The following is a 12,989-nucleotide window of genomic DNA, read 5'->3' as shown; positions in this document are numbered from 1 at the left end:
TCCCTTAGTGCATTTTTAATATTTGTAGTTACCAAGTTTTAGAGGAGGTGGAGTTTTGTTTGGTGCAGCCGCAGCATTCACATCACCGCGTCTGTGCTTATAGGACAGGACGCTTGAAACACTAGACATACGATCCCAAACTGCTAACATGTGGGAATGCTGCGAGGAATGTTCTGTAGAGAAGAACAGAACCTACAGGGATTTAGTGGGAACGTTACAATCGCGGTATTTGCTGTTGAACTTTGACCTCCAAGGTGAAACAAATGCTCGTCATTGTGAGGTTGTTTGTAGTTTTACAGCAGAAGACATGTTGGACTGGGTTTCTTTTCTTTTTCCTTACAGACTTCCTAACAAACATTCACAAAAAAACATGTTTCAGGTCTTTTTCTTTTAAAACTTGAGCAGCATGGGGGAACATTTCACATACAAATACGTTTGTTTATTTAGATGTTTATATTATTTATTTTGAAGCATCTTGCAGTGTAGCAATGCATCGACTGTGAGTGGACAAGCACAATTCAAAGGGACGTGAAGATTTTTGTAAAACTTCCACCAGGCCAGCCATGATGATACTGAGCAATGACTAACATTTCCTGCCTTTATTTCCTTTAGCCTCCTTTGTGATGTTTTATTTTACGTACGTGTACTACCTTTCCCCTCTAACTTCAGACCTATAAACTGCTTCTTGTAGCAAATATATTTTCACAATAAAACTGACAATTTCCACTGAGGCTGCAGGTGTTGTCATTGAAAAAAATTAGAAGAAAAACAAAAGTACTTTTTTTTTAATGCATTTGAAATCTGACGACAGCTTTTAATGACTATAAGGTCAGAGCTCAGATTTTTGGGGTGGGGTCCTGGTGCACAATGGTAAAAATTAAACTACATAACCTAAACATGTTTTTATTTCATATATAATTTAAATATGAACTTTTCTATTTATATTTTAATATATGTGTAGTCATTACATTTTTCAAAATAAAACAACATGCCGACCAATGAATGTGACCAATAGCAGTTCATGGCCCATCTACTGGGGAACAGAAGTGTATTAAGTAGTTTCAACTTTAATTATTTTGTAATTATTCTTTAATAAGTGAAAGGTCTGACTTAAAGACAGCTTTATTACAAATGGCCTGTGTTTGATAGGATTTCTCTGACCACCACCAGCAGGCAATGGGTTACGTGTCTTGCTCAAAGACACAACAACAGTGACAGACTGAGCGGGTCTTGAACCTGTAACCCTCTGGTTGCTGAGTAGACATTTAACTCCTCTGCCACTGTCGGCCATCTTAACATGCCGTTTCTGATTAAACAAAGACTGCAAAAATGTATTACGTCCATCTTAATGAATACATTAAAAAATATTTCTGAGTACAAATATGAAAAATGCACCTGTGCACAAAAAACAATTGAAATGTGTGGTATATGCATCTTTTTATTAGATAACTAATCAAACAGTGTTTTCCATTTCTGAAGTAAATCATCCTGCACACGGTTCCATCAGCACTCATTTCAAATGTACACTTTACATGTCTCTGAAACCACACACACACACCACCGCAATACCAGGTTGTGATGGTGATTGACTAAAGAGGAGTGTGACTATTAAGTGCCAAAAAGAAGAAAACTGCAAAAATATGTTCGTTTACATGTTGAACTGAAATGTGCATGACTTGCTCCCCACTTTGAAAATCACCAGTGTAAAAAAAAATGCTAGTTTAAAGGATTTTTCAACCACTTCAAAGTGTGTATGTGTGTGTAAAAGTTATAAAAAATGTATCCATATAAGAAAATAGCTTCTTGAACAGCCTTTGTTTGGAGAAATAGAGCTTAAATTCTTCTGGGCTGACAGAACTGCTTAAATCTCTAAAATAGTTATTTTATAAACAGAACCCATTTGCAACCCCTGGATGCACCAGATGGGCCTACTTCTGATGTGGCTGCTGATGTTTACACTCATCAATATCAATCTAATCCATAAAAATGGGGGTTTAAAGGTTTATAAAATAAAGATTTTAGAGCAGTTTCAGGAGCAAACAAGTTTTGGCTGCACTCCAACTAGCCGTTAGCTCGTAGGACTTTCATTTCAACATTTCTCCAGAAGCCATTCAGGAAGCTATTTACAACAAGTGAGATAATTATTTACAACTTTTACACAAAAACACACATCACAGTTTAGAATAGTCCTTTATTGTCATTATGCCCAGAAGCACAACAAATTTAAGGATTCTCCCACTGAGCTACCTCGCACCACAAAGATAAAAAAGGTAATTGAAAAAATGACAGAAACAACACAATAGGTAACAAAGACATAGATGTTTAAAGAGGAGCCAGAAAATCCCTTTAAGTTTCTAATCTATTAGGATTTTAGTATAATTTAACTGGGAGATGCAAGCAGTGGTGGAAATCTGATACCAGTAGGCCATCAAACATGCGTGTATTGCTTTAAACATCACAGCCCACACACCAGTTGGGGTGACTTATCGCAGCTGAGCAGGGAGCCTAAGTCACGACCATACTTCCGGACCATGGAATTTGAAAAATGAATGCAGGTCAATGGGGATAAAAATGCTATTTTCCATAATCCCGTTGGTTATGTGATGTAACATGTCTGTGAATTTTAAAGACACATTTTGATAAAAGCGCTTATTTTAAAATCGTTAGCCCGTTTGACTTGCATTCATTTTCTTTTAGAGCTGGACGATAAGGCCTAAAATCAATATCACAATATATTGAGGATTTCACCTCGATAATGATAACTGAACGACAACTACAGGTATGCGCAGAAACAAAAGTTGTCCACTAGATGGGGCTGTCACGTGTATTACGCTGAGTTACATTTTCACGTGGTACAGCTTCTTAAAGGGCCATGAATGTTGCCAACCTACACATGTTTTTATTTTTTATTATCAAACTTATTGTCATGGGAAAAATCATATTGATAAAAGTCAGAAATTTCAATAACGATACATTTTCGAGCTATTGCCCAGCCCTATTTTCTCGTTCTTGTAGGGACCCATGATCCGACTGGAAAGGGAAGAGACTTCGGCTCCCCATGGTTTTTCAACTCCAACAAACAAAAGTCTGAAACATCAAGGACGTCCTGCCCTCTCTAGGGACACACGCATGTGCAAATGAACATATGAAGACAATCAGCACACCGGAACCCGTGCCACAAAGGCAATATTGACACAGATGCAACCTCATTAACACTTTTTTACAGTGTATATTCTGAATAACCCATGAGTGTGAGGCATCAAGTAGCAGTTGTAGGCAGGGTTTTGAGGTATTTCATACTTCTGGCGAGTGACGAGCAATGCTTACGGTATGAGAATAATCGGTGGTTACAGGAACAAAGGCCATCTGTCCAGTTCTGTTAACCGCACAAAGCTAAAAGAACAGAAACAGTGATGATTTGGGTGGTGGCAGGTTAGTAAAGACAAAATTTACAAAGCATCAGCGTTCTGTGTGGTTTCTATTAATACTTGTGCTTAGATTCACGTCTGATATGCAACATTTCTGAGGATGACTATAAGGGAACTCATCTCCAATTATTACCTACTTTAAATGTTTGTCACCTAAAGAATGAAACTACTACATAAATCAGCAGGAGAGGTTCAGTGAGAAGAGGTTTGTTTAAATAAAACTACTACAGTCGACTTACAATTTAGGCACTGGCACATCAACAGAACCCCAGCATGCACTGTGAGAGTAGCTGCAGCAGTACGTTGGTTGGAGTGACTGATGGCACAAGCTAAAACATAATAAAATGGCACGAGTGAGTTACAAACCCTTTGCTGATCATCTCCAGTGTTCCATGCAGCAGGGTTAACCAGAGCAAGACCAAAACAGACTCCAGCCTCAGCTCGTGTGCTAAATGTTGACCCGTGAGAAGGTTCTGAAAGGCTACATGATCTAAAACAGCATTCATAAAACATTCTCCTAATAAAGTTTGCACGTTGACTCCTATGCATAAATAAATACATCAGTTTGCGCATATAGTTGATATAATTAGCAGGACAACAATCTGGTTGTGTGTTCGCTGACTCTCAGACACACACCCAGGAGGTACAGAGGCTACTGTGTGTGAAATACCAAAGCAAGGTGAACAGTCCTTCAGTAATAACAGCTAAATAAATGCTTCACAGGTTATATCATTTGTATATTTAGTTTCCTATGTGACTTACAGAGGCACTGGGCACGGTTAGACACAGCAAAAGGTTGTGTTTTACAAACTGTTCCTGTAAGTACACGGACGTAGGGCCCTGTTCATGTTGGTGTGTTACAGAGGAACAAGCAGAGTCTGATGCTGTCATCACCCTGTACGCTGAAGAACAACACGAGTCATTGATGAATCTTGTGGGAACATAACAGAGATGATGAGGTAAGATTAAAAACCAGTTTTGAAGTGTGGACTTCTTCAAACAAGCTTGTGTTTAGAACACAAAACAAGTTCTAAAAACTGGAGAAATACTGCTTTACAACTGTTGACGAAGAACCCCTTTCACTTCCTCCTGCACGTCCAAGAACCTTAGTTTATAAGAAAGGTTCCATGTCCAGGTCCATGAAGGTGTTAGCATCCATGCTAAAGGAGGAGTCTAAGGTCTGGGCAGAGCTCTGGTGCAACTTCTGATGGTGCCGCAGGTTGGATTTGCTAGAGAAGCTCTTGTTGCACAGCGGGCAGGCGAAGGGCTTCTCTTTGGTGTGTATCCTCCGGTGGCATATGAGCTGAGTGGAAACACGAAACGCCTTGCCACAGTCCAGGCACTGGTAGCGCTTTGGCTCCGTGTGAATGCGCTTGTGGTTCTTGAGAGCCATCAGGTTGGTGAACTCTTTGTGACACACAGAACAGAAGAAAGAACCCATCTTGTGGCTGTTCTTGTGGTTCAGCAGGGAGCCGGCGTGGCGGTAAGAGCGGCCGCAGTGCTCACAGACGTGGCTCTTCTCCTCTGTGACAGAAGCGTTGTTACTCTGGCAATCAGAGACACAATCTGGAATGTGGGGAAGCTGGTTGGGAGTCTGATCCGTGTCCGTGGATTGATTTACTTCTGAGTCCCAGAAGTTATTCTCGGCTTCCTCCACACCATGCACGGAGGGAGTTTTGTGCTGCTGGTAACTGGCAGCGTTGCAGATGCCACGGACCGCCGCCTGATCCTTCAGGTGCACCTCCATGTGGCTCTGCAGGTGTGCCACCAGACAGAAGGTCTTCCCACATTCTGGGCAGCACTGCCTCTTCATCTGTGAGTGTATCTGCAAGGTGAGAGGGTCAGGAAAGGTCTGCAGACACAGGGTGCAGTGGTGGAGGTTTTCAGCGTGCGACTTCTTATGGTTGAGAAGAGAACCAGCATGGCGGTAGGAGCGCCCGCACAGGTCACACCTGCAGCAGAGACATGTTTGTATTCACAACACAACAACCAGGCTCATTTAAACCGGTCCTGGTCCTTGAGGGCTGTTTGTCTCCTCCCTTTCCGGGCGGCTCATGGGTCCCCGGAAGAACAAAAAAACGAACGCAAGCCAACGGGGCTAAAAGAGCTATTTTCTAATCCGCCCTGGTTCACACATGTTGAACTGCTATTTACAGGTGCTGGCCAGTAAATTAGAATATCATCAAAAGGTTGAAAATATTTCAGTAATTCCATTCAAAACGTGAAACTTGTACATTATATTCATGCAATGCACACAGACCAATGTATTTCCAATGTTCATTACATTTAAATTTGATATTCATAAGTGACAACTAATGAAAACTCCAAATTTGGTATCTCAAAAAATTAGAATATTCTGAAAAGGCTGAATATAGAAGACACCTGCTGCCACTCTAATCAGCTGATTTACTCAAAACACCTGCAAAGGCCTTTAAAAGGTCCCTCAGTCTTGTTTTGAAGGCACCACAATCATGGGGAAGACTTCTGACTTAACAGCTGTCCAAAAGACAATCATTGACACCTTGCACAAGGAGGGCAAGACACAAAAGGTGATTGCTAAAGAAGCTGGCTGTTCGCAGAGCTCTGTGTCCAAGCACATTAACAGACAGGCGAAGGGACGGAAAAAATGTGGTAGAAAAAAGTGTACAAGCTCTAGGGATAACCGCACCCTGCAGAGAATTGTGACGACAAACCCATTCAAAAATGTGGGGGAGATCCACAAAGAGTGGACTGCAGCTGGAGTCAGCGCTTCAAGAACCACCACGAGGAGACTCATGAAAGACATGGGATTCAGGTGTCGCATTCCGTGTGTCAAGCCACTCTTGAACAAGAAACAGCGCAAGAAGCGTCTCGCCTGGGCCAAGGACAAAAAGGACTGGACTGATGCTGAGTGGTCCAAAGTTATGTTTTCTGATGAAAGAAAGTTCTGCATTTCCTTTGGAAATCAAGGACCCAGAGTCTGGAGGAAGAGCGGAGAAGCACAGAATCCACGTTGCATGAGGTCCAGTGTAAAGTTTCCACCGTCAGTGATGGTGTGGGGTGCCATGTCATCTGCCGGTGTTGGCCCACTCTGTTTCCTGAGGTCCAGGGTCAATGCAGCCGTCTACCAGGAAGTTTTAGAGCACTTCATGCTTCCTGCTGCTGACCAACTTTATGGGGATGCAGACTTCACCTTTCAACAGGACTTGGCACCTGCACACAGTGCCAAAACCACCAGCACCTGGTTCAAGGACCATGGTATCCCTGTCCTTGATTGGCCAGCAAACTCGCCTGACCTTAACCCCATAGAAAATCTATGGGGTATTGTGAAGCGGAGGATGCAATACGCTAGACCCAACAATGCAGAGGAGCTGAAGACGACTATCAGAGCAACCTGGGCTCTCATAACACCTGAGCAGTGCCACAGACTGATCGAGTCCATGCCACGCCGCATTACTGCAGTTATTGAGGCAAAAGGAGCCCCGACTAAGTATTGAGTGCTATACATGCACATTCTTTTCATGTTCATTCTTTTCAGTTGGCCAACATTAGAGAAACAAACATTTTTTCATTGGCCTTTAGAATATTCTAATTTTCTGAGATACCAGATTTGATGTTTTCATTGGTTGTCACCTATAAATATCAAAATTAAACGTAATAAACATCGGAAATACATTGGTCTGTGTGCATTGCATGAATATAATGTACAAGTTTCACGTTTTGAATGGAATTACTGAAATATTTTCAACCTTTTGATGATATTCTAATTTACTGGCCAGCACCTGTAAATGAAAACGAATGATGGGTGTTTCGACCACGCCAGTCACATACTTTGAGATTTACCAACTTGTAAAAGTTCGTAATTAGCATGACTAAAAATGAGACAACGGCACGCCGCATATGTGACATCACCACATAATCTCCTCTCCCCTAGCGTAGCTGCTACTTACCACATGGCCAGATTTATAGTAGTTCTTTCCTCCTGGAGGAAGGATTTGAAGTTCACTGAACTTACAGCCATTTTCCCTCAGTTTTCCTCCGCGTCTGGTTTGATGACGTCACTTTCGTGATGCTCATTTGTAGTCCTGGACTTATTTTCACCCAAAACATAAAATAACGTTTCCTCCCGTTTGAAAATACGCGCTTTCTTGGGATCAAAATTATTCTTTAAAATTTACGGACATCATATGTGAAATCCATGGCGCATAACAAGCAGAATTAGAAAATAGCGTTTTAGCCCCCCTGACTTGCATTCAGTTTTTCGTTCTTCCGGGGACCCGTGGTCCGGAAGTAGATGGGCGTGACTCAGGCTCCCTATTGTAGTTTATGTACATCACAGCTGGTTCAATCATTAATGCATCTTTTCAGCAAGTCAGATTCTGCAGAAGTCTGCTGTCATTCTAGTCAGATGTGTTAAAGCATGGAAACATCTACAGAAGAGGCCCAAGAGAAGCAGGATTGGATACTACTGACTTTTACAGCAACAGTGTTCCAACTAATTAATGTGTTTAAATTAAATTCAGACACTTCTTAAAGAAACTGTTTGACACTAATAAAGTTTCTGGCCTTTCTCAACAGAGGCTTTTCTTTTAGTCAATGGCAACAAAAATCCTTTTAGTCACAGTTACTAAAACATTCAGAATACGAACCATGCCAGTTGTGTAAAGCCTTTTAGAGACTACATCTGTGATAGCAGACACATCTTCATCATCAACTCACAGTAAGGTACTGCTAACTCACATGAAGCACTTGTCTGCCCTCTCTGGCGGCTGGACTCCAGATGGCGAGTCGCCCTCCTGACCTTCGTGGCAGCGGTGTCTCCTCAGGCCAGACCTGCCCTGGAAGCTCTTTCCACAGGAAGGACAGCTGAAGTGACTCAGCACCCGATTGTGGACCCTCTGGTGGTTGTGTAGGATACTGGCCAGACGAAAAGCCTTTCCACATGTGAGACACACGTACTTTTTCTTCTGCGTGTGGGTCCGCGTGTGGTTGCGTAAAGCCATTGGGTTGGTGAAGGGCTTGGAGCAGACGCTGCAGCTGAAGTGTCCTGTCTTGTGGGTGTTTTTGTGATTCAGCAGCGAGCCGGCGTGGCGGTAGGTGCGACTGCATATGTTGCATTTAAATGGCCGCTCCTCTTTGTTTAAAGAGAGTTTCGATTTGGAAGCACACGTGTGAGCCGTCAGTTGCTCCAAAGAGATGAAGGCTTTCATGCACTTCCTGCATTTGAAGGTTCTAGATTTGAGGATCTTCCTGCCTTTGGCCCCACCCTTCCTGAGGTCGGCACAGACATGAGCCAGCAGTTGTTTCTTCATTCGAAAGCTTCTCCCACACTTTTGACACGAGTTCCTTTTATAGGCAAAGTGGATCCGCAAGTGATTCTTCATGGCTAACTGATTGGAGTACGTGTTGTTACAAACAGAACAGTAGTATTCACCTGTTTTATGGGAGTTCTTGTGGTTGACTAAACTTCCTGCGTGGCGGTACGTACGCCCACACTGGTCACAAGCATAAGGTCGCTGATCACTGTCGTCCTCATCTTTAACGGATGCCTCCAACTTTACACTCCCTGTCCTCCTTTGCGTGCGACGCCGCAAGGTCAACGCTCGATTGACATTTGAAGCTGAGGCTGGCATTCTCTCATCTGATCTGGTATCATTCATTTGCATGAGAGCCTGTATCTGATTGTTGAGTTCCTGGATTTTGGCTCGGTTCTCCCTGTGCCTTCTCAGGTGGATCATCAGCTGCTTCTGGATTTTGAAGGCTTTTCCACACTCGTGACAAGCGTGTCTGGGGGAAAAAAAGCAGGATAGAGTTACATCTAAAACCAGAAAACAAACAGTTGCAGTCAGAAACGTGCACACACTCATCAGGAGCAAGGATGTCATATTAAATTGGGGCTTTTGTGAATTATTTGAAAAGTTCTTTGAATCACCAAAAACATTTTTTAATGACAAGAATTAGAAGCACGTTGGATGAATTTATTATAAGTTTTCTGTCTTCTACACAAGCACCCATATGAAACACAACTAAAACTGTGGTGCTGAGCGTTCCAGCTGCCCTTACAGACAATCCCAATGACTTCTGGTGAAAAATGTAATGATCAAATGAGACAATGATCACGGTTTTTGTTTGGAGGAGTCAAGCTGAAGCTTTCAAATAAAAAATAACACTGTACCATCTGTTAGGCACGGAGGTGGTAGCATCATGCTGCTGCACTTCACAGCTTTGGGACTGAAACTTGGAACACAGTTGGATGCTCCAACATGATCACAAACACACACACCAGAAGTGATTTTTGATTGGACAAGGTGATCTTCACAAACGTCTCAACCTCAAACTTGTTGAAATTGTGTGAATAACATGACTAATGAGCATTTGCCGGAGAACAGCCACATTAAATAAACTAACGAAAATGATGCCAAAGTGTGTTGTTGGCTACAAAACGACTTGTGGTTTATGTGCAACTAGCTAACTGATATTTAACCTAATCTTCGAGGGTATGTTCCTGTTTGATCACAACTCATGCACCCAATTCCTGTTTTTAAAGGTGACTGAAGTTGTACTCTGTAAAATGAGTCAAACTTGGAAAATAAGCAGATCAAATGAACAATTAACAGGCCCCAAATAAAACGACACTCACCTTAAACCCCATATCTCATTGGAACTAACCTTTTAACATCGAAGTGGGACCTCTGGTGGTTTTTCAGGGCCAGCAGGTTGTAGAAGCGTTTCTGGCAGATGTTACACTTGAACACACCTGTTTTGTGGGACTTTTTATGGTTAATTAGGGAGCCAGCATGCCTGTATGAGCGTCCACACTGATCACACCTGTACTGACGAGGTTGACCCACTACAGTGTCTCTGCTGGAACCCATCTCCTCACACTGAGCCACAGGGCTGACCTTTGTTTCTTCCTCACTGTGCACAGACTCCTCTTTCTTCTGAGCTGTGCATTCATGGTTGTCGAGACGATCATAACTAGTGAAGGAGACGCCACAGCTGCCGCAGATGATCTGCGCTTCCTCTTTACTTTCTGAAACGTCGCTGCTGGTTAGCAAATGGTCTAACTGGTCCTTGTTGTGTAGAAGCTGGTGAGTAATCAAGTCCTGCCTATTGAAAAAACTTTCCCCACATGTACTACAGATGATCATCTCCTCTGGCTCTTCCTCTTTCACTTCATCTTGTGAGGACAGTGAGGATGGTCCTGAACTTGGAAGAGTCTCCTGTGTGTGTCCTTGAAGATGGCTTCTAAGAGCCCTCATGCTGCTGTAGCTGTTGCCGCATATAGAGCACTGATAATGATCTCCATCCTCCTCCTCCTCTTCTACATCAGTATCCAGATGAGAACTGTTCACATTTTCCAGGAAATCCTGTTCAAAGTAATGTTGGCCACCATTCAGTCCATGCAGCTCCATGTTACTTTCTGGATTTCCATCAGCACAGTGACCGTTACTGGCTTCAAAGTTCAAAGTTGCGGTGTATTCACCACCAGCAGTCTCATGCTGCTGCTGCTGCTGCAGCAAAGGACAACCGTGGGACTTAATTTCTGCAATATCTGCAAACGTCTCACCACAGTCTGCACACATGTGCCTCGATATAAGCGGTTCATTGTGAGGTAGATGAGATGCTGTTCCCTGGGAGAAGTCCTCATTAAATTGCTCCTGGTAAAATGCTCCGTTGCTGAGGTCAGTTCCGTTTTCCCGATCAATACAGAGTCCAGTGTGAGCACCGTCCTCCTGCATATTTAACAAAGAGAAGCAGCCCTGCTGGTTATCCAAAGTCAGCGGCTCTGAGGAGAGCCAGTCTCCCTCAGCCGCCTGGCTGAAAGTCGACGGCTGAGCTTTGTGGAGGCGAAGGTGACTTTTGAGGGCGGCCAGGTGAGGATAATTCTTATTGCAAATGGAACACTGGTAAATCCCCACCTGATGTGACCTTTTGTGGTTAATGAGGCTCCCTGAGTGCCGGTAGCTTTTACCACAGATGTGACACTTAAAGGGGCGCTCGTCAGAATCAGAAGCTGGTATTTCTTCATTTTGAGCCATTTGTGTGGAGCCGTCAGTGCTTGTGTTCATCACCGAGGGTGCTACTTGAACGTGATCAGACGATGGTTTTAGATTAGCAGAGCAGTGTGAGAGCATGTGACCATTACTTGGTATCTGCTCCTGTGGCTGATCGAAGCCACTGGGATTAACCGCCGGGGACGCTGAAGGTATGCTGTCTTCAGGGGATGCACAAAAACTAGACTCAGGTGAAGCGATGCTGTTGTCAAATGATGCATTTAACTTCTCCGACAATGTATCCTGAAGCCCGTACGAGAGAGAAGAGGAGTTGTGCATTTGGATATGTTCCTGAAATTCCCCTTGGTTGGGGAAAAGTACTTGACACAAGTGGCAGAAGTTTACCGGCGTCTCCTGGCTGGGATTCACAAACTCATTCAGCGTTGTGTTTGCATCACCTGTCGAGCTGAGGTCTGTCCTGCTTTTTGTCTTGTGGGATCTCTGATGGCTGTAGAGTGCAGCCATATTATTAAATACTTTGTAACACACTGTGCACTCAAACACTCCCACTTGATGCGTTTTTCTGTGATTGATCAGGCTTCGATGGTGTATGTACGTTTTGTCACACAACTCACACTTAAAGGGTCTGTTTACAGCATCAGCATTGTCATCATCGTCCAGATTCTCTGTTTGGGAATTATAAACGTCATCTGTTTTGTCTTCAGGGCTATTTTCTTCAGAAAACCCAACAATGCCTGACATCTCATTAAGCTGCTGATCATTTTCAGATTCATGTGTGGAACATTCCACATCTATATTCCTATAAGACTCATCCTTCCACCTCCTGGCGCGATGAACTCTCTCATGTGTAGCGAGCTGAGTTGCCAAACGGAAAGCCTTTCCACACTCTGCACAGGAGTACTTTTTAAATGAAGTGTGGCTCCGGAGATGACTCTTCAGGGCTGAGGCATTCCAGTTTTCCTTTCCACAAACGCTACATTGAAAGGAACCCACCTCATGAGTCTTTCTGTGGTTTGCTAGACTGCCAGCATGTCTGTAACCACGTCCACATTCATCACATTTGAATTTGCGCTCTTCTTCTTCTTCTTCTTCTTCTTCTTCGTGATGAGTGTTCATGTGGTCTAGCAGACTGGGCATATTGAGAAATACCATGGTGCATTGTCTGCAGGTAAAATCTGTCATCCTGTCAGGGTTTTGCACTGCCATTGCAAAGTAGTAACAGAACTAGGTGCACAGGACAGAAAAGGGGTGACTCTGCAGGATGGAAATGCATTAGATTCCTTTCTAGCCCATTAAAAAAGGAATTTGGTTCTTTACAATAAGGTCCAAGGAATGTTGGAGAGTTAAACCAGCGGAGGTTCCAAACAATTAGGGAAAATGTGAATTTGGCAAAGGTAGGCAAAATGGGAAGATGAATCGAAGAGATGCCTGGAAGACAGCATTAGAAAGGGTATTATTATTCCACACAATCATATTATAAGTCATTATTCACTAAAACTGCACTGCAGAGTAAATTTAACACTAGAACTGAACCTCAAGCAACTGAAGGCTAACCTGTCCAAAA

The 12,989-nt window shown here is 43.1% G+C and overlaps 1 protein-coding gene across 1 annotated transcript; it reads right to left on the bottom strand.

Moving 5' to 3' along the window:
* Positions 1-4,322: 4,322 nt before the first annotated feature.
* On the bottom strand, positions 4,323-12,793 carry znf646 (zinc finger protein 646). The gene is made up of 3 exons (XM_015963448.3): positions 10,077-12,793; positions 8,148-9,194; positions 4,323-5,380 (listed from the first exon to the last, which is right to left on the bottom strand). The coding sequence occupies exons 1-3, from the start codon at positions 12,629-12,631 to the stop codon at positions 4,540-4,542; spliced, it is 4,443 nt and encodes a 1,480-aa protein (XP_015818934.1). The 5' UTR covers positions 12,632-12,793; the 3' UTR covers positions 4,323-4,539.
* Positions 12,794-12,989: the final 196 nt, after the last annotated feature.

This window comes from Nothobranchius furzeri, chromosome 16 (assembly GCF_043380555.1).
Source record: "Nothobranchius furzeri strain GRZ-AD chromosome 16, NfurGRZ-RIMD1, whole genome shotgun sequence".
Taxonomy (NCBI): Eukaryota; Metazoa; Chordata; class Actinopteri; order Cyprinodontiformes; family Nothobranchiidae; genus Nothobranchius; species Nothobranchius furzeri.
The sequence above is the reverse complement of the archived record's forward strand: the minus strand, read 5'-3'. Positions and strand labels throughout refer to the sequence as shown.